We start from the raw sequence: 20,589 nt of genomic DNA on the forward strand, positions 1-20,589 counted from the left end.
TAACTTAATAGTCAATAATCAATTTGTCAGTCAATAAGCTTTTATTGTGTGTCTCCTGTATGCTAGGTACTGTGCTAGGCACCAGGTATACATAGACAAAAAAGTGATCAATCAATCCCTACTATCAAGTGGTATATAGTCTCCTGGAAGAGACAATAGGTACGCAGATTAGTATCAGAATAATTATAAGGGTAGAGAATAGACTTGTGATCTCATTGGTTTAAAGAAGTTCCACATGAGAAAATATTCTACCATTGTAAGTCAGCACCTTCTCTGTGTAGAATCGTAAAGAGCTGTCTAGCCCTGGGATTGGCAAACTATGGGCCATGGGTCAAATCCAGCCAACTGCCTGTTTTTGTACAGCCCATAAGCTAAGAATGGTTTTTAAAATTCTTTAAAAATGTGAAAACCATACAAAACCAAGCAGTTGACTGGATTTGGCCAGTGGGTTATAGTTTGCTGACTGTTAGTCAAGAGTACTGAGAGGTTAAATGATACACATAGTCAATATGGCAGCCCCAGGTCTTCCCGACTTCAGGGCCAACTTTCTATTCTCAACGCCATACTGTCTCAAACTACGTACATGCAAAACCAATACAAAATCGACATCAAGTTCATTTTGGCGGGGAGGAGAGGCTCTATGGAGATATTATTTAAGCCACATCTTAAAGGACGTGAAAGAGTCTGTGAGATGGAGGTGAGGCAGGAGAAAATTCCAGGGATGGGGGAACAGTCTCCAGGTCGTACAAAGGTCGTACAAATTTGTCCATGAGAATTTACTTGTTCCTCTTCCTTGTGATGTTGTTACTGGTGCTGATGCTGCTGACAATGACATGTGCCATGTGGAACATAGATACTACCCCTAACCACAGGAGAAGAGATGATGAGTGTACCTGTTTTTATCTTTCATCCTTTTCCAGCTGAGAGTAAGCATGAGTGGACTGCCTGTGTTAAATGGAGATAGAATTCTGTTCTCTTTTGACATTTAATCAAGGAAGCCTTCCTGGAGGAGGTAGTCTTGAAAAAAGAGCCGAACAGCTATTAAGCATATTGGGAAGGGCAGGCACACATCCTGAGACAAGATTCTTGAGGGTGCTAATTAGGGATAAGTCCATCACTTTTGAGAGACATTGCAGGTTTCGTCCTGGAGTTGAACTAGAGAGGTCACACAACGCTAAGATCTTCTGTTTCTGTATTTTTCTAGTTACTTCGATTCGGGGGTGCTTGAGATCTTTCAATTAAACTGAAAGGATCAGTTTCCCATTTTTTAAAATAGAATAGTTTACAATAGGATCACCTTTATGAAAATCATAGACGGGAGATAGAGAGATCGGGAGAAGTGGAAAGGCAGTAAGGGAATCTCCCCTCCCTAAGCTGTTGCAGAGATGCTCCAGTGCATTTTTTAATTGTGACAGCAGTCAATGCATTTGGCACTGAGAGGAGGGAGCCACTGATACTGCAGCCAGGAGCCCACAGATGTGTTTCAGAGAGAAGCTGCTAATGGGCTCATCAGGGCTTTTTATGAGATGCTGTGAATTGCTCTGGCCAAGGAGGCTTAATGGGCCTTCCTCAGATGAGTTGTCCCTGTGCATTCCTTCTCCCTAGAGGAGTGGCTCAGAGTTAAGCTCAGAATATTAATATGGCAAGATAGGGGTGCTTCTCCCTCCTCCCTTCCTCATAAAGTTGTGGAAATGGAGGTCAGGTCGGTCCCTGGTGACTCTCTTTAAGCAAACAGCCTGAGAGTTTGTTTGCTCATTGATCTCCCATGGCGGAGGGAGAAGGGTAGAAGCTCTTAGTGCGTGAGAGCCAAGGACACTCTCATTTTCATAGCATATTCCTTCACCTGTCCAAAGAAGTCTCTCCTTAAAGTGACAGGTGCCCCTAATTCCAAAGGGAAGGACAGAAAATGCCAGGGACGTAGGATGTGATGAGCGCTCTGTGTTGTTTACAACAGCTGAGCAAATAAACTCTAAACCATTGTCATGTTTCACCAGTCCGTGCTCCTCCCGGAGGGAGCAAAATTAATGAATATGGTTTCTTTTCCACTAACTTGGTACTAGTTGTTACTCACCAGAGGTGACTGGAAAGGAAAGATTGTACAAAAGATTTAGAGGCTAAAGGGACCTTAGAGACCCAGTATAATTTCCTCATTTTACATATGAGGAAACTGAGGCTAAGAAGGGTTAAGTAACTTACCCAAGGTCACACAGGAAGGGATGTCCATTAGGAAGAGACAATCAAATTTACGCAATAAACCTCTTAATGGCTCACTCTGCCAGGTGGTAGGGACACAAAGATGGAAAATGTTCCAGTCCTTGCCCTCAGGGACTATTGATTTAGAACTGGAAGGATACTCTGAGGACACCCAGGAAGGACTCTTTATTTTACAGATGAGGAACCCAAGGTTCACAAGCGTTTAATGACTTATCCAAGGTCCCACAAATAATAATGATAACTAACATATATATGTATGTATACATTTATATATATAATATTATATATATATATATATACATATATAACTTTATACCAGGCACTGGGCTAAGTGCATTACAATTACTACATTTTTTGAGCCTCACAACAACACTGAAAGGGAGGCACTATTATTATCCTCATTTTACAGATGAGGAAACTGAGGCAAGAGGGGTTTAGTGACTTACCCAGGGTCACACAGCTAGTGTATGAGGCTGGATTTGAACTAAAGTCTTCCTGACTCATACTCTGTCCTCTGTACCTAGCTGGGATTGGATTTGAACTCCCTTGGTTCCCAAAGTTCTTTCTGCTACACCACACTGCTTAGTCTGTCGGGAATGATGTGACATGTCAATAATACACGTGTAATAGTAGGAAGAAAATGAAAAAGGCAAAGGGGAGAGTGGCAAGCAAAGCTTTCTAGGAAGGTCTGAGCAGGGAGAAGTCACTGTTGGGGGGGGGGGGGATGAGGATTCTAATCCAGGAAAGTTTCATGGAGGAGGCAGTATCTGAACTGGGTCTTGGAGATAAAGAAGGATTTTAACAGGCCGGAACGAGGAGGGAATGCATCCGGTAATGGAGGATGACTTGAGTGAACGAACATAGGCAAGAGGTGGTAGTTCATATAGAGGACTAGCTGGTGGCCTGGTCTGGCTAGAATGTAGAGTGACTGAAGGGGAGAATTCTGTTAAATAATTCGAAATAATGCAGATCAGTTGAAGATACCTTAGGGAAGGCTTGGAGCAATTGGAGAGCCATAAATGGTTTTTAAGCAGGGGAGTAACATGGTCAGGCTTGCTGCTTAGGATTATTTTGGTTGTAGTATGGAGAATGGATTGGAGGAAGAAGCCGCTGGAGTCAGGGAGGCTCTCATCAACAGTCCAACTGAGGGGGTGCAATAAGGGCTTGAATTAAGATGGTGGCCATATGAGTTAGGAATCCCCCACAGGAGAGAATGCATATGAAAGAAACTGTGAAGACATCCTCCACCGAACAGCCTTATCTAGCTGTAAACCACCAAAGAGAATGTCCAAAAACCTCAGCCACTGTTATTCCCTTGCACCAGGGGCAAAAGCCTACTGTGCCACTGTGCAAATATTTGATTTCCTTTTGTGTAAAGCTTACCTGAGAATCATAGAATATAAGCGTAGGAAGGAACCAGAGACTTCCTAGTTCAGCCCCCAGCTCAAGCAGGCCCTCCTCACCACCCCCGCCCCCCCCCACACACACATACACTCTGCAGTACCATTGACAAGGAGCAGTCATCAGCTTCAGTGTAAACACCTCAGGTGACACAGTGTTTACTCACTGTTTTCTGATTCCTTTCTGGTTTTGGACAGCTCTCATTTTTAGAGCTCTTCCCTATAATTTCCACTTATAGATCTGAGTTCTTTTTTCTAGCACAGGAGTCTTTAACCTGGGGCTTGTGAACTTTAAATGTGTACAAACGTACACACATATGCATATATTATATATATATATATATATAAAATGTTCCATATACATACACACATACACTATATATACATATATACACACACATTTGTCTTTTAATATAATAATCTTCCTTTGTAATCTAAATTTTATTTTACGTATTTAAAACCATTCTGGGAAGAGGATCATAGGTTTCAGAAGACTATCAAAGAGTTCTATGACCCAGAATAGATGAAGAATGCCTTCTCAATCATTTTTTCCTCTCACAACCTGGGATTTTTTGCTATGAGAAATCTGACCATTTAAAGTTGGCTTTGCTACTGGAGAGAGGGTCAGGAGATTTGCACGTGTACAATTTGCCTGCAATAAGAATAGTCATTTTTGTTGAGTTCTATGTGAGTTCCAAGTCAAATATGTTTTGAGGTTAGTGTGTGCATTATCAGCCTCTCATGATCACTGATTGTAAGACTGGGAAGGTCACTTATCCTCTCATCTAACTAGGCAACTTTCTAAGACTCAAAGTGAAAGAGAAAGTACTGACTTGCATTTGCAAAGGGAATTTTCTTCGCCTGGGAGTTCCTTACACCAATTAAATCTCAGGTGCAGTCCCTATCCTATTCTGACCACTAGGATACTTGTAACAATTAAGTTTTGTTTTGCTGAATAAGTAAAATCTATATCACACATAATTATTTGTCAATTTTATTTTGTCTGCAAACAATGTAATATCCAAAATTTCCTGACAACTAATGAAGGTGGGGCATACACTTTGAGACCCACTGCTCTAGAGAATCACCATTCTACAGGACAGACTTTCAGATAAATAGACATAGTAAGCATGCCTCCCCTCACTTCCTAGGTTCAGCCTATGTAGTTCATAACAATAATCGTATTTATACGGTGCTTTAAGATTAGCAAAGTGCTTTATAGATATTATCTCATTTGATTTCGTTATTCTCTCAATGACCTAATGAAGTAAACGCTAATATCATATTTTACAGCTGAAGAAACTGAGGTATACGGCATAATTTCATGTCCACAGACTATTCTGGTTGCTTTCCTTTGAATATGTCATGAAGTCATAGAATTTATAGCTGAAAGGGCTTTAGAGACTATCTAGCCCAACCTCCACATTTTTTCTCCATGACAAAATTGAGGCCTAGAGAGGCTTACATGGCTTGCCCCAAGGTCTCAGAGCTATTGAGAGGCAGATAAGAGATTGGGACCCTGGTCTGGTATAGTAAACCATTTGAAAATAGAGCCATGTTGGAGACTAGAGGAAAACCCAAGGAAGGATAGGGACCACTGCTTAGGATAGATGAAATGGTGATAAAAGGTAACTGAGGGAAGGCTGAAATACTTCTTTTGTTTTCAATTTTTACTTCTAAAGTGGATGATTTTTAAATTTTGTTTTGTTTTGCCTGAGAAGGATAGACTGAAAATGATTAGCAAGTAGTCAAAACCCAAAATACACGAGGAGATGCGAAGACAGCACCTATCTGCCCTCAATTAGTCCAGATCATTAGGCCCAGATGAATTACCTCTCAGGACACCAAAAGGAATGGCAGAAATGAATGCTGAGCCATTGTCTGAAACATTTAGGAGAACAGGAGAACACCTAAAGAGCAGAGAAGAACAGGTTTTGTTCCAACCTTCAAAAATAGGATAGGAGGTAGAATCTGGAAACTCAAGGCCCTTGAGCTTGATTTAAGTTTCTGGCAAAGTTTTAGAACAATTTTTAAGATGATAAACACTCAGAAAGAGAAGCAGTGGTCATTAAAAGATATCATGGCTTCATCAAGAACAGGTCATGCCAGACCAATCCAGTTTTCACTTTCTGAAAAGATAAGAAATGCCTTATGCTGGATTGAGAGTGAATCTCAGAGTCAGAAAAGACCTGGAGTTAAGTCCTGTGTCTGGTATGTAGTGGATCTGAGACCCCAGGTGAGTCACGTAAATCTCTATTTATTCCTTGGGCAACTTTCTAAGATAGGGTTCTTAACCTAGGGGAAGGGAGTTATCTGTGAATACATACTTGCATACACACATATACATGCATATGTATACACATACATATGCACATGCACATACATACATACAGATATATATACAGATATATGTATGTATTATATATATGATATATATATAATATATATGTATGTATGTATATTTGACACTCGTATTTCAATGTAGTTGGTTTCCTTTGTAATTCTATGCATTTTATTTCGTCCATTTAAAAAATCCCTAGAAGGATTCCACAGGCTTCACTAGATTGCCACAGAGGTCCATGATACACACAAAGGTTGAGAACCCCTACTCTAAGTATATAAGTTACAGAGGCCATGCCCATCTTTTCTGGTAGAGGGAGTTCTACACAAGATCGGGGGAATGTTGGAGACATAGATTTAGGTTTTTGAAGAAATTGAAGCATTTGAAGAAATCTCTTATTTATAGACAAGATCAAAAGATATGGGCTAGAAGATAGAACAAGTGGGTAGATTCAGAATTGGTTGTGACACTAGATCTGAAGAATAGTCAGTGATGGGCTGATGCTCAGTAATGGGGAAAGCTATACTATCCCAATGATCTCTCCTTAACTTCCTCAGCTAACACTTTTATTGATGTCTCAGACAAAGAGCTTAGATGATATATTTGCCAAATTTGTAGATGGGATGAAGTTTAGAGGGACAGCTAATATATCAAATAACATAGCAGAGGTGGGGAACCTACAGTCTCGAGGCCACGTGAAGTTTGGATTGGGTCAAAGGGCCACACTTGAGGACCTAGAGGGCCACATGTGGCCTCAAGACTGCAGGTTCCCCAACCCCTACCATAGGTGGACCCAAAAAGATCTTGACATGTTAAAAATAATGGACTAAGTCTAATAAAAATAAAACAATAGGAAGAAATGGAAAATTCTACGCTTGTGTACCAAAGAATCAACTTTACAAATACGGTGTGGAAAATTCATGGCTAGACATGAATCTCTGTGAAAAAAGATCTGGAGGGTTTAGTGAGTTGTCAACAGTATCACGTGGAAATAGACTGTCCTTAGAGAAGTATAGTATCTAGAGGATGAGTTTCATTGTGTACTCTCTGCTGTGTCCATGTCAAGGACCTAGCTGGAGTTTAGCGCCTAGTTCTGGGCACTATATTTGTGGGAAGATGGAGACAATCTAGACTGTATCCAGGAGAGAGTGACTAGGTAGTGTGGTGAGCAAACTAGAGGACATGCCCTGTGACAGTAGGTGGCAGGAAGTGAAGGAGACAGCACCTCAGCTGGGTTTTGGAGGATGCAATTGTGTTGTTTAGGGAAAAGAAAACTCAAGGAGAGACAGTATGGCACTCTTCAAATAGCTGAAGAGTTGACATGTGGAAAGAAGACTAGATTTGTTTGGTTTGGTGCTACAGAGCCAAACTAATGTTGGGCGGAAGCTGGTAGAGGTCTAACCAATCTTAACTATGAGAGCTGTTCAAAACTGGAATGAACTGAAGTTAGTGGGCTTCTCCTTGCTGAAGACATTCAAATACAGTAAAGAGAACTACCTTTTGGGGATATTTTAGAACGAATTCAGGCAATAGAAGGCCTAGAGTAGTACCTTGTTAAGGTACTAGATGCCTACTGGAGTAGGTGTTGGATTTGGAGTGATAGTCCTAGGTCTACTCAGTCTACCAACTTGCAACCTTGGATGAATCATTTAATTTCTCTGGGCCTCAATCTCCTGATCTATAAAATGAATGAATGACCTCAAAATGACCTCCAAGTTCCCTTACATATCAAAATCTGTACTCCTCCCTTCCAGAGATTAGATTCTATGATTCTAATTCTCTTGATCCCCCAAAACCCAGAGATCTTTCCACTACACCATCTTAAGACATGGCTCTACTCTGGATGTGATCTGACAAGTGCAGAGGACAGTCAGATAATTACTCCTCTTGAAGGACTTTCTGATGGCTTTCATGGGCCCTCAAGGGATGGGAAAGATTAGAACCTTAACAGTATACCTTTTCTGCCCTCGTTACAGCCCGCCCTGAAGATGTCGGTACCAGCCTCTACTTTGTGAATGACTCCTTGCAGCAGGTGACCTTCTCCAGTTCCGTGGGGGTTGTGGTACCCTGCCCGGCCACAGGCTCCCCCAGTGCCGTCCTCCGATGGTATCTTGCCACAGGCGATGACATCTATGATGTGCCACACATCCGGCATGTCCATGCCAATGGGACGCTGCAGCTCTACCCTTTTTCGCCCTCTGCCTTCAATAGCTTTATCCACGACAATGATTATTTCTGTACCGCAGAAAATGCTGCGGGGAAAATCCGGAGTCCCAACATCCGGGTTAAAGCAGGTAAGGGAAAAACAAGGCTAAGGGTGCAGAAGGGGTAGGGACGAGACAGGTGAATGTAAGGACATCATCCTAGAATCTAGAGATGGAAGGAATCTGAGTATTCAATTAATGCAACCATTTCTTTTTGTAAATAAAAAAGCTAAAGCCCAAGACAGTCAAATGAGTGATCTAAGATCACACAGCTAGTAGGTACCAATCAGAATTTGTAGCTAAGGCTTAGAGTCTAAATCCAGTACCCTTTCCATCATACCTTCAATAAGCACATTCCTGCTTCCTCTCTGTTAGACTAAATTCTGAAAATAAGGGAGAGGAACAATACTACATTTCTTTTTAAAAAAACTTTTATTTAAAAATAATGTTAATTTTTATTGATATATTTTTACATTACTCAAAGTTTTCTCTATATCTGTTCCCCTGCTCTCCCAGAGAGCAAAGAATATTTGTAAAAGAAAAAGCAGAGACGTCAAAACCATAAGCAAAACCAGTTGATATATGGGGAGGGGATTTGAAAAAACACATGTAACATTTCACATGCATAGGCTACAGCCTCTGGAAAGGAATGGGAGGAGGTATCCTCTCATGTCCATTTTTTGGAGCTAAATTGATTTCCTTTGATTTCATAGAATTTTCTTCTGGCAGTAGTAGACTTGGGAAGTCATGTGTGTTAAATGTTTAGAAAAATCACAAATGTAGGGGTTCTTGACATTTGATTGAGGGTGACTTTTCTTTTTAATATTCTCTGGGAAGTGAGAGAATTCACAAGATAGAACTTCCAGATGGGGCAATTTGTTTAGACATTGGGGCAGATGCTTGAAGTGGAATGTGGAGTCTTCATATCTGGAGGTTTCTTTAAGATAGAAAAGATTCTCATTTCTCTGGACTGGAGAATCCTCTTGTAAAGATTTTGTCACTTGGTTCACACCAGAGTGTGCTACACCATTTGTTTTTTGAGGAGTAAGGGGCAGGAAAGGGAACACCTGTTTGAGTCTGGCCACATAAAAATGATGTTTGTTGGGTAACTAGGGGATGGCATACCCTGTGCTCTGTCATAGTCAGAATCCAACTATAGTGGTTAGTAGCAAGAGAGAATTGGATCAAGGCTGCATCTACAACAGGATGAGAATTTGGGTCAAGGGAATACAGCCAAAGACCTGCAAACCCCTGTTACTAATGATAGACTTGAAATGATCCTTTTAAAGGAAGAAGGCTTACAGCATTAATAATAATAAAGCCTCCCTAGGTAATTTGCCACAGCCCACAAAGATAACCATCTCTTTTCCTAAAACCTTCCCTATGTTGAGCCCCTGTCCAGTACAACAAGGTCCACCTGAAAGAGATAGTAGATTTTGGTAGTTAAGGTGATATGTTTTTGATCCCTAGGCAAACAGGGCTTAGGAGTCCAGTTACCCACTCCATTGGTTTGAGGCCAGGGCACCTATTTGTGACACTTACTGTGGATGGTGGGAAGGGAGTCTAGGAATACCCTTTCTGACTAACTCTCTAGACAGACGTTTTGTGCTCTTGGTTTGAAATTGATCCTTGGTCTGGGAAGCTAGACCTTAAGATTGGGTACTAGGTCTAGCCCTTCATAGTTTGTGTGACCAAGTATATCTCTCTGTAGATCTCTCCTCTCTCCCCATCTCTCTGGTAGGAGAACCCCCTCTTTCTCTCCAGTACTGGGCAGGAGTGTGACAATGTCTCATAGAAGAGTCTATGCATCAAATCATACTGTGGTACCCTAGATTGGAGGCTCTTTCTGTCCTCTATAGCATTCATACTGCATAGAAGGGAAGATTTGTGAGAGGAGGAGGGAGCAAGGCTGAAAAATGTTCAAAGCCAATTATGTGACTCTTAATGAGGACAGAGGGGCTGCAGGTGCACAGTGAGGGGGGACCCTAACGGTTGCCTTGGCAACCATGAAAGAGGGTGGGGGCGGGGAATTGGCCCAGGTGCCTCCAATGGACAAAGGAGGGAGATGGAGGACTTGGGAGCCTTTAGCTCAACCTAAGTGAGTAAAAGCTGGGCTGTTGTTCCAAGGAATGGTTCTGAGAGAGATGGACTATTTGTATAAAATTAAGGGCTGGAGACAGGAATGCCACCTGCCTAGGCCACCAGGAGGAGCTCTGTCATCTAGGGAAAGAGTCAGAGGGAGGGCTCTGGCATGTGACAGTTCTATAGTATTATAATAATTAATATTTGCACATAAAGTTTGCAGAATGCTTTCCTTGCAACAATCCAGTGGGGTTAGGTAGTACAAGTATTGAGAACTCCATTTTATAGATGAGGAAACTGAAGTTTGGGAAGATGAATGACTTACCTACGATCAGCTTTTGCATTTCAGACCCAGGATTTGAACTCGGCTTTCCAAGTTCGGATCCAGCCCTTTTTTTCTTTGCATCACAAAATGGATCAGCTCTACCAGATTAGGATCATCACCCAGAACTATGATGGCTTGAGGAGTTGAGATGACGAATGGGCGATAGGGAGTGGCCTCAGAAGATTGTAAGGTGGTGAGGGAAGCGGAAGGAGATTTTCTTTGTGGTTGGATGATAGGATAAGGCTCTGAAGGACTGGTACCAAGGGAAAATGACAGATGATGAAGGACAGAGGCAGATCTTAGGAGGACGAAGCTTTTTCTAAGGGAGAATTTTGGAGGACTTCCCCTAAGTATAATGGAAACCTGGGAAAGTAGAGAGAATTAAGTGTCCTCTGCATCCATCCGTCTAGGTTTCTTGTTACCATTTAGAGATGCCTGTTGTGTTTGGTGCTGAATGCAATTAAATTAAGGAATGTACTCCTACCCTTGAGGAACATATAGTCTAGGACATAAGGCAGATGGAGAGAAAGCTATTTTCTTCCCCAAATGCAAAATTATAACACCTTGAATTTCTGCAGAGCTTTAAAGTTTTACAAACAGCTTTCCTTACAACCACCCTAAGAAGTAGAGAGCACAAGTATTATTACATTTTACATGAACACATTTTTAAAGATAGGAGTAGGGAACTGGATCTGCCATTTCCCTGATATAAGGATTTCCTGAATAAGGAAACTTCATCTACCAATAAAAGTTGGCACCACCTTTTCAATTTCTGGTCTTAGAAAGTTGCTCAGAGTGCTGAGAGAGTAGGTGACTTGGCCAGAGTCACACAGCCAGGAAGTGTAGAACTGGGACTTGAATCCAGTTCTTCCTGGCTTTGAGATCAGCTCTGTAATCCCCTACACCATGTTGTTTCTCAAGTAGTTTTACATTTTATGAATGAAGAAAGTGAGACGCAGAGAGAACCACAGATTCTTAGCCTTAGAAGGGTTCTCAGAGGTCATCTTATGCGTCCTCCAGTGAACCAACTTGCCCATGGTCACCAGGATCCCCTGACTCCAAGTCCACCCCCAGTTTCAGGAGATCTCACTACCTTTCTGCTCTTTCCATACCTCATCTTGGAGAAAATCACCAGGTTTACAGGCATTGCTGATCTTTAGTATGTTGAGGTGGCAGTCCTTTCATTTATTAATTCCCTAATGGATTCCCTATTTTACTCTCCACAGAAACTATTCCAGACTTTCTCTTTTCTCCTCAAGATCCCCATGCCTCTTTTTCCTCCTCTTTCAGTTGAGGATCTTTCTTCAAAAAAAAACTGGGGAAAAATGGCCACTGAACATGAGCTCCCACCCCTTCCATTCTCTTCATCTCAAATCCCCTTGACAGCATTCCCTGCTCTCTCCTGCTTCTCCCAGTCTCTGACAAAGAGATGGCCCTGCTTGCTAAAGCTAACCTCCTTACAGGTGCATGTGGTCCCAGTCCCTCTCATCTTCTCTAGCAGCTGACATCCTCCATCATCCTCCCTCACTCTTGAACCTCTGACTTTACTCATCAACCAGTCCCTTTCCTACTACCTTCAAGAACTTGCCCAAGTCTCTACCATACTTAAAAAAACCCTCATTAGATGCTATCATCCTCTTAAACTGTCATTCTTTATCTCTCCCTCCTTTTCTCAGTTACACTTGAAAAAGCTATCTATACTCAATGACTTCACTTTCTCTTCTCTCACCACTTTCAACCATTTACAGTCTGAATTCAACTGAAATTGCCCCCTCCAAAGTTACCAATGATCTCTTATTTGCCAGATTTGATGGTAGTTTCTCAGTCTTCATTAACTTCTCTGTTGCATTTAACACTGTTGGCCCTCTTCTCTTTTGGAATGCTCTTCTCTCTTGGTTTTTGTGATAATTTTTTCTCCTCGTTTACTTTCTCCAGCTTGATGATTTCTCAGTTTCCTTTGCTGGTTCATCATGACCCCTAACTGTGGGTGTTCCCCAAGGTTCTGTCCTGGGACCTTTCTATACTCTCTTTCCTCTTCACTTCCCTTCTCTCCCCCCACCCCCGCTACCTCATCAAATAGCATGGGTTTTTAAATTCTCATTTCTAAGTTCAGTTGTTCAGTCATTCTCAATCATGTCTGACTCTTCATGACCCCATTTGGGGTTTTCAGGGTAGAGATACTGGAGTGGCTGGCCATTTCCTTCTCCCTCATTTTATAGATGAGGAAACTGAGGCAGACAGGGCTAAGTGACTTACCCAGGGTCACACAGCTAGTAAATGTCTGAGGCCAGATTTGAACTCAGGAATAGGAGTCTTCCTGACTTGAGGCCCAGCACTCTATCTACTGGGCCACCTAGCTGTCATCATCTCTAAGTATGTGACTCCAAAATCTATAGAATTAGGCTAGTCTCTTCCTGAGTCTCTCCTCAGTCTTGCATAGCCAATTGCCTATTGAATACTTCCAAATGGATGTCCTAATCACATCTTAATCACAACATGTCTACAACTGAACTTGTTATCTTTTCCCTTAAACCAGGGGTGAGGAACCTGCGGCCTTGGGGCCACATGTGACACTCTAGATCCTTGGGTGTGACCTTTAGACTGAGTCCCTACATTTTACAGAACAAATTCTTTTATTAAGGGGATTTATTATATGATGTTTGAATTCAGTCAAAGAGCTGCACTTAAGTACACAGAGGGCCACATGTGGTCATGAGACCTCAGGTTCCCTACCCCTGCCCTAAACCCTCCTCTCTTTCAACCATCTCAATTTCTAGTAAATGCACCACCATCATCATTCTAGCATCTCCAGTCCATAATCTCAGCATTATCCTTAACTCCTCACTCTCTCTCAACCCACATATCTAATTAGGTGCCAAATACCACCCTTTCCACTCATAAGATCTCTCACATTTTACCCTTTCTCTTTGCTCACACAGCTACAACCTTAGTTAAGATTCTCGATTCTAACCTCTTCATTAATTAATTAATACAACAGCCTCTTAATCTGTCTTTTTTCCTCCATTCTCTCCTCATTCTAATTCATCCTATACCTTGCTGCCAAAGTAATTTTCCTTAAATACAGATTTGACCATGTGACTCCTCCACTGAGCCAACTCTGGTGGCTTCCTGTTGCCTCTAGGATCCAGTATAAGCTCCTCTACTTAGCTTTGAAATACCTATGCACCCTGGCCCCAAGTTAACTTTCCAGACCCAATGAACAGCGCTCCCAATCCCACATTCTGTGGTCTAGCCACGGGCTTGTATTCCTCATACAGAATGCTTGATCTCCCATCTCTTTATCTTTGCGCTGGTCTTCACCATTGTATGGAATGTATTTTTCCTCATCTTTACCTCATAGAGCCTGCTCTTGCTTTAAGATATAGTTTAGGCAGCATCTTTTGCCTCAATAGATAAGCAGGTGCCACAGTGAAAAGAGCCCTAGGCCTGGAGTCACAAAGAACTGAGTTCAAATCTGACCTCAGATAGTTACTTTATGTTTTTATTTGTACTTGTCTTTCTAATTAGAATGAAAGTTTCTTGTAAGGATTATTTCATTCCTTTATTTGTATTCCAAAATCTAGTATAGTGTTGGCATGTATTTGGCACCTAATGAATACTTGTTGTTTGAATGACTGGTTCTTAGAGGGGATACATCAAGAAGAAAGTGTTCCTGGTAGAGGATATACTGCCAGAAGAAGGCTGATGCCAGTGGGGTGGGAGGTGGGGCAGTAGAGAAGTTGCTTATGGGAACTGGGAATGGATGGAGTAGGAAGTGTGTATTGCAGTAAGGAGCATAGCAGGAGGAGAGTTGGGAAGATAAATGCATGCAAGGGGTAAGGATAAGTTGAGGCAGCTCACTTTGGACAAGTCAATCTCTCCAAGCCTCATTTTTTTTCATGCAAGTTTATTGGACTAGCTGGCATTTAAGATATTATATTTCTAACACCTGGAAAGACATATATGAACTGATGCTGAACAAAGTAAACAGAACCAGGAGAACATTGTACACAGTAACAGCTACAGTGTGCGATGACCAATTTTGGTAGACTTAGCTCTTCTCAGCAGTACAATAATCTAAAACAATTCCAAAGGACTCATGTTGGAAAATGCACATTCAGAGAAAGAACTATGGAGTCTGACTACAGAATGAAACAGACTCTTTTCTTTTTTGTTTTGTTTCATTTTCTCACGGTTTCTCTCATTCATTTTAATTCTTCTATGTAACAAGATTAATGTGAAAATATGTTTAATAGGAATGTATGTGTAGAGCCCATATCAGACTGCATGTCATCTTGGGAGGGGGGAAGAGAGGGAGAGAAGAAAATTTAAAACTTATGCAAGTGAATCTTGAAAACTAAAATAAACTGATAAAAAGATATTATATGTGAAGATCCTATGGTTTATGCATTTTCTGGGTTCTTGCCATGTTGCAGTCCAACTCTCTGACTGTACTTTCTCCCGAATCCCCATTGCTGCAGTTTTCAGGGAACCCTACACCGTCCGAGTGGAGGATCAAAGGTCAATGCGTGGAAACGTGGCTGTCTTCAAGTGCCTCATCCCCTCTTCAGTGCAGGAATATGTTAGCGTTGTGTCGTGGGAGAAAGACACAGTCTCCATCATCCCAGGTAAGAGAGGAACAGAGAACCATGGAGCAATAGGGTTGGGGTGATGATGGTGAGTGATTGATTATTCATGGGTGATTGAGCTTGTTGGTACCTGGAAAGAGGTCTTGTTGGCTCAGTCTTTGTGAGTGATTTGGTGATGGTTTGATGATATTTTGGTGAAGTTTATCCCAAAGTGTTCTTTGCCTTTGTTTTGGTGAGCTCTCTGTACATAGTAAATGACTTGCAGGTAAAAAGAAGTGACTGGTCCCTCCATTGAAGTCCAGGGACAAAGCCAACAAGATGGAGGGTAGACCTTGCTACCCTGTGGAGCCAAGGCACTGTCCTTCTATACTATTGTAGTCATTTATGATCATGACCTTTGGGGTAGAATCTTGGGTATGTCATCATTTTCTTTGTGTGAGAGAAAATGCTTGTAGTGGGGAAGTTTGTGGTATAAGGTTGTGGTGACCAAGGGCCTAGGGCCATGTATTGTATGTTGAGTATTAGATTGTGTCCTAAAGGTGCGAGCATATGTAGATAATGCTTCCTTTCTGTCACAACTGGCCAGAAAATTCCTCAGAATCTCAGCAATTTTCTTGTCATATATTCATGTTCATGGATACCATGTATGTGTCAGACTTCCCATGATGTAGTGGCATGGATCCAGGTGAGCACATGGATGAAGTAATTTGACCTGAAGCAGAAGACATATATGTAGTAGGGTTTTTAGGAAGCCAACAAGGAGAGACAGGCACCAATGTGGTAGGTGACCTGGATTTCGGTGTTGGCAATCTTGCAATGCTTTAACCAGGAAAAACCCCAAACACTTCCACCATAGGCTTCACTTTCTTTCCTTGGGTCAGGTGTGTTCATCTTCCTTGGCATGTTTCCAGGGGCCTAGCTGGATGTTTTCTTACTTTACTCTGGAGACTGAGGGACAAATGACCCTACTTGGGGTTCCAGGGAACTGTTTCAAATCTCAGGCCTGATTTACTGGGATGCTGAGGGAAGGAAGGTGTGATTCTGTTGGTGTATGGAGGGGAGTCACATGAAGCATCAAATTTCATAGAATGTGGAACTGGAAGGGGTCTTAGAAGGCATTTAGCCCAGTTCTATTTTATTACTCATTTACTTATTTTTAGTATTTGGTTTTTCCCCAGTTACATGTAAAACAATTTTTAATATTCATTTTTCATACTTTGAGTTCCAAATTTTCTCCCTTCCTCTCTCCCCACCCTCCTTATTGAGAAGGCAAACAATTCAATATAGGTTATACATGTGTAGTCATGCAAAACATATTTCCATGTTAGTCATATTGTGAAAGAAAGCTTCGACCAAAAAAACCCTCAAGAAAAATACAGAAAGTAAAAAAAAAGTATATTTCAGTCTGCATTCAGACACCATCAGTTCTTTCTCCAGGGATGGATAACATTTTTCATCCTAAATCCTTCAGAGTTGCATTGGATCATTGTACTGCTGAGAATAGCTAAGGCATTTACAGCTGACCATCTTACAGTACTGCTGCTCCTTTATATACGGTACATTTCACTTTGCATCAGCTGATGTAAGTTTTTCTAGGTTTTTCTGAGAGCATCCTGCTCATCATTTCTTACATCACAATAGTATTCCAACACAATCACATACTGCAATATGTTCAGCCATTCCCCAACTGATGGGCATCCCATCGATTTCCAATTCTTTGCCACCAGAAAAGAATGCTATAAATATTTTTGTCTATGTAAGTCCTTTTCCTTTTTGTTTTTTATCTCTTTTTGAATACAGACCTAATAGTGTTATTGCTAGGTCAAAGGTTATGCATAGCTTTCTAGTTCCATAGTCCAGATAAGCAGTTCCATTTTACAGACAAGTAGAATGAGGCCCAGAGGGATGAGTGAATTTTTTCAAAATCATACAGATAGTAAATAGCAGAGTTGGATTTTGAAGTCAGGTCTTTTGATTCTAAACCAATGTTTTTGCCATGATACCAGAGTTCTTCTTGCCTTTTGCCAATTGACCCTGTCTGTACTGTGAACCCCTTCATAGAAAGGTGTGTAAAATTGCCTAGCAAATGTTCACCAGCTCTCTGACAATAATTTAATTAAGCAGATATTGAATGGCCCCTAGAGTAGTAGCTTTATAAAGTGACAGGAGAGCTGGCCTCAAAGCCAAGAAAATCTGGGTTCAAGACCTGCATTGGACACTAACTGGGTATGTAACTGTGGGCAAATCGCTTATCCTCTCAGTGCTCTAGGCCACTCTAAGATGAAAAATTGTCAAGAAGACTCTGACTTGTATCAGTAAATAAAGTTTTCTCATTCAGCAGTCCCCTATACTAAAGAAATCCAGTCCCTGTCCCTTGAATGGCTCCCAGATGCTTAGTCACCAAACCAGGGAGATGCATGGGGGCTTGCCTGTGTTGGAGATTTGAAGACAGTGAGATGGGCTATCTGCCAAAAGATTTCTGAAGGTGCTAAATGCCAGGAAAGAGATCTGAACTGTATTCAGTAGGCAAGAAGGAACCAGGAAAGCAAACCAATGATGTGACGAGATACTGGTTTTCTTGGCAAAGATACTACAGTGATTTGCCATTTCCTTCTCCAGCTCATCTTACAGATGAGGAACTGAAGAAAACTGGGTTAAGTGACTTGTCCAGGGTCAGACAGCTAAGAAGTGTCTGAGACCAGATTTGAACCCAGGAAGATGACTTTACCTGACCTCAGGCCCAGCACTGTAGCTACCATGCCACCTAGCTGCCCCGTGACTAGATATATATTTGAGAAAAATTAATTTGATAGATGTTTGAAGGCTAGATTAAAAGGCAGATAGCTGAGGTGGGAAGACCTATTGGTAGGTTATTCCAATACTTCTGGCCAAAGATAATGAAGGCCTTTTCTAGATTGTTATCAGTAGGATTAAGAAATAGTTGGGTGGATACAAGGGATTGTTGTAGAGGTGGTTATCAAATCAGGATCTACTAACTGATTGATTGGATATGAAAGGAAAAAGAGATGAAAGGGTCAAGAGGAATTCAATGGCTTCTGGATAGAGAATGAAAAAGCATATAGATTAGAAGAGCGTGATGTGTGTGCACGACAAGGAGAGAAACCTGACCCAAGCAAAGACTGTGTGTTAAGAAGAATTGAGACTAAAGGTTGGATCTGTAGGAGAGATGTAGGTGAGGGAGGGCCTTGAATATCAGGACAAGGAATTTGCACTCTGCTCATCCGTGGGAAGCCAAAGCAGATGCTCTCTCCCTGATTCCCCCAATCCAGTCATCTTGGACTTGTGCTGACTCTGTCTCTGAAACTCTTCCTTTTCATTCCCACTGTCATCACCCTGGTTCAGACCCTCATTACCTCTAGCCTGGACTACAGTGATAGCCTAACTGTTCAGTACTTTCCCTACATTCATTCCATCCTACACACTCCTGCCAGATTAATTTTCCTCCAACACAGATCTGTTCAAGTCCTGTTCCCTTGTTTTCCCCAATCCCGCTATTAAAAACTACAACAAAAACCACAAAAAAGTAACAAAACAAAACAAAACACCAAACTACCTTCTGTGCTTCCCGGGGTTTACAAAACAGCTTGTCATCCAAGGGTCTCCACTGTTGGATTCCATTCTGCTTTTCCAGCTAGCCTCGGTTTACCTGAACTCCACTTCACCTAAATTTTGTCCTTTCCCACCTCCATCTTTTTGTTCCTGCTCCTTGCCATCCCCTACTCCTTGTGGCTCTCCTTCCTGCACACACCCACCTTTGCCTGTTGAAATACTTCCTAATCTTTAATTAAGGCTTGTCCCAGGTGGCACCTCCTCCACTAAACCTCCTCTTGTCCAATCTCATGCTTTCTGCAAGCTCATGCAAGCAAGGAAGGAAGGATTGATTTATTCAGTGTCTCCTATGTGACACTTTAAAGATATCTCATTTGATCCTTACAACAACCTTGGGAAGTAGGTGCCTTTATTATTTCCATTTTACAGTCAAGGTTAAGTGACTTGCCCAGAATTGCACAATTAGTAAGTGTCTGAGGTCAGATATGAATTTAGGTCTTCCTGTCTCCAGACCAAGCACTCCATACACTGTACCACCAAACTGCCTATACAGACATAACATATTTCAATTTTTATAACGGATATTTGTGTACCTACCTTCTCTTCCCTGTTAGATTCTAATCTCTTTGAGGGCAAGACTGGGTCTTATGTATCTTTATGTATACCTACCACTGTTTGGTGTATATGGGTATTACTACTGGTACTACTACTGTTATTAAATGTTTAATAAATGCTTATTGGATTTTTGAGTCTGTCAAGATGATTCATTAGCATGCATTGGTGTGCAGGAAAGAATGCATGGGAAGGAGCTTGAGGGCATGGATTTGTCTTTTAGACTTGCTTTGTCTTCCCAGAGATTTAGCTCTAGCTCCCCTGGCAGAGATCGCCAATGACTTGAAGGACCATTGTTGGATCCTATAGGGCATAATTATTACTAATCTGTAAACTCTGATTTCCTCAAAACCTGGTTAAATTTCTTTCCAGCCTTGGGCCTATATACTTAGTCCTAATCTGCATAACTGTTTTAAGCCTCTGTGTTAAAAAGAATACTTCAAGTTTTTAAGGATGGGGTTGCTTTGACTCTCCAGGCCCTGTCCCCTTATCCTTAGTCCAAAGTGCCTCCAGGAGTCTGACTCTTCTCTGACTGGCTTCTCAGTTTGATGACTCCTTTCCCCAAGATCATGAAAGCTAACAAGTCCTGTTGGGCCACAATTGAAATGGTCCTGTGAACTACAAAGCGGATAGAGATTCATTCCTCTCCCAAGAGGATGAGAGGCCATCATTCAGCACAAATGCTGTACTATTTAATATTTAGGAAGCACACTATTTATGGATTTATTTTTTAATAGGATTTCATATAGTCTGCGCAATACGCATGTGCAGGGTGTGAGGATAGATGTGAAATATGTCCTTTTACACTGTTGGGGAAACCAGATCCTCTTGATGAGGGTTGCCCTTGACCAGCAACGACTGAGACCACAGAGGAGGTTGGCAGAATCACCTTCCTTTTTGTTTCCTATTTTCCCCCAGCTTTCCGAGAGGAACAGCTGTCGTCATTCTTTAGATCTGTTAGTTGGAGGAGGGATGCAGCATCTTACCCAAGATGTTGGTTTATGTTCCTTGTGTCCTGCAGCTTTGGAAGAGACCTTCCTCTTTGGGAAAACAGGCCCCTTAGCTGATGATACAGGCAGGAGAGCCTGTGGACCTGTGGCTAGTATGTCAACCCCCATACTCCCAGGGGGATTTGACAAAAATGAAAGGATTTGGCTCCAAGTTAGCTGTGGAGGTTGGATATTTACTCCCAGTCAGGGAGTGCTGACTAGGGGTAGGAGAAGAGCCTGGGAGCTAGATATTGAAGCAGCAG

The 20,589-nt window shown here is 41.7% G+C and overlaps 1 protein-coding gene across 2 annotated transcripts in view; it reads left to right on the forward strand.

Annotated features, from left to right (window-relative positions):
- Positions 1-20,589, forward strand: part of DSCAML1 (DS cell adhesion molecule like 1) — a 519,485-nt gene that overhangs the window by 18,623 nt on the left and 480,273 nt on the right. For both annotated transcript variants that reach the window (XM_072610971.1, XM_072610972.1), the window contains exons 2-3: positions 7,932-8,249; positions 15,048-15,194. In XM_072610971.1, the coding sequence (XP_072467072.1) occupies positions 7,932-8,249; positions 15,048-15,194 (465 nt within the window). The remainder of the gene's footprint in view (positions 1-7,931; positions 8,250-15,047; positions 15,195-20,589) is intronic.

Source organism: Notamacropus eugenii, chromosome 5 (genome assembly GCF_028372415.1).
Source record: "Notamacropus eugenii isolate mMacEug1 chromosome 5, mMacEug1.pri_v2, whole genome shotgun sequence".
Taxonomy (NCBI): domain Eukaryota; kingdom Metazoa; phylum Chordata; class Mammalia; order Diprotodontia; family Macropodidae; genus Notamacropus; species Notamacropus eugenii.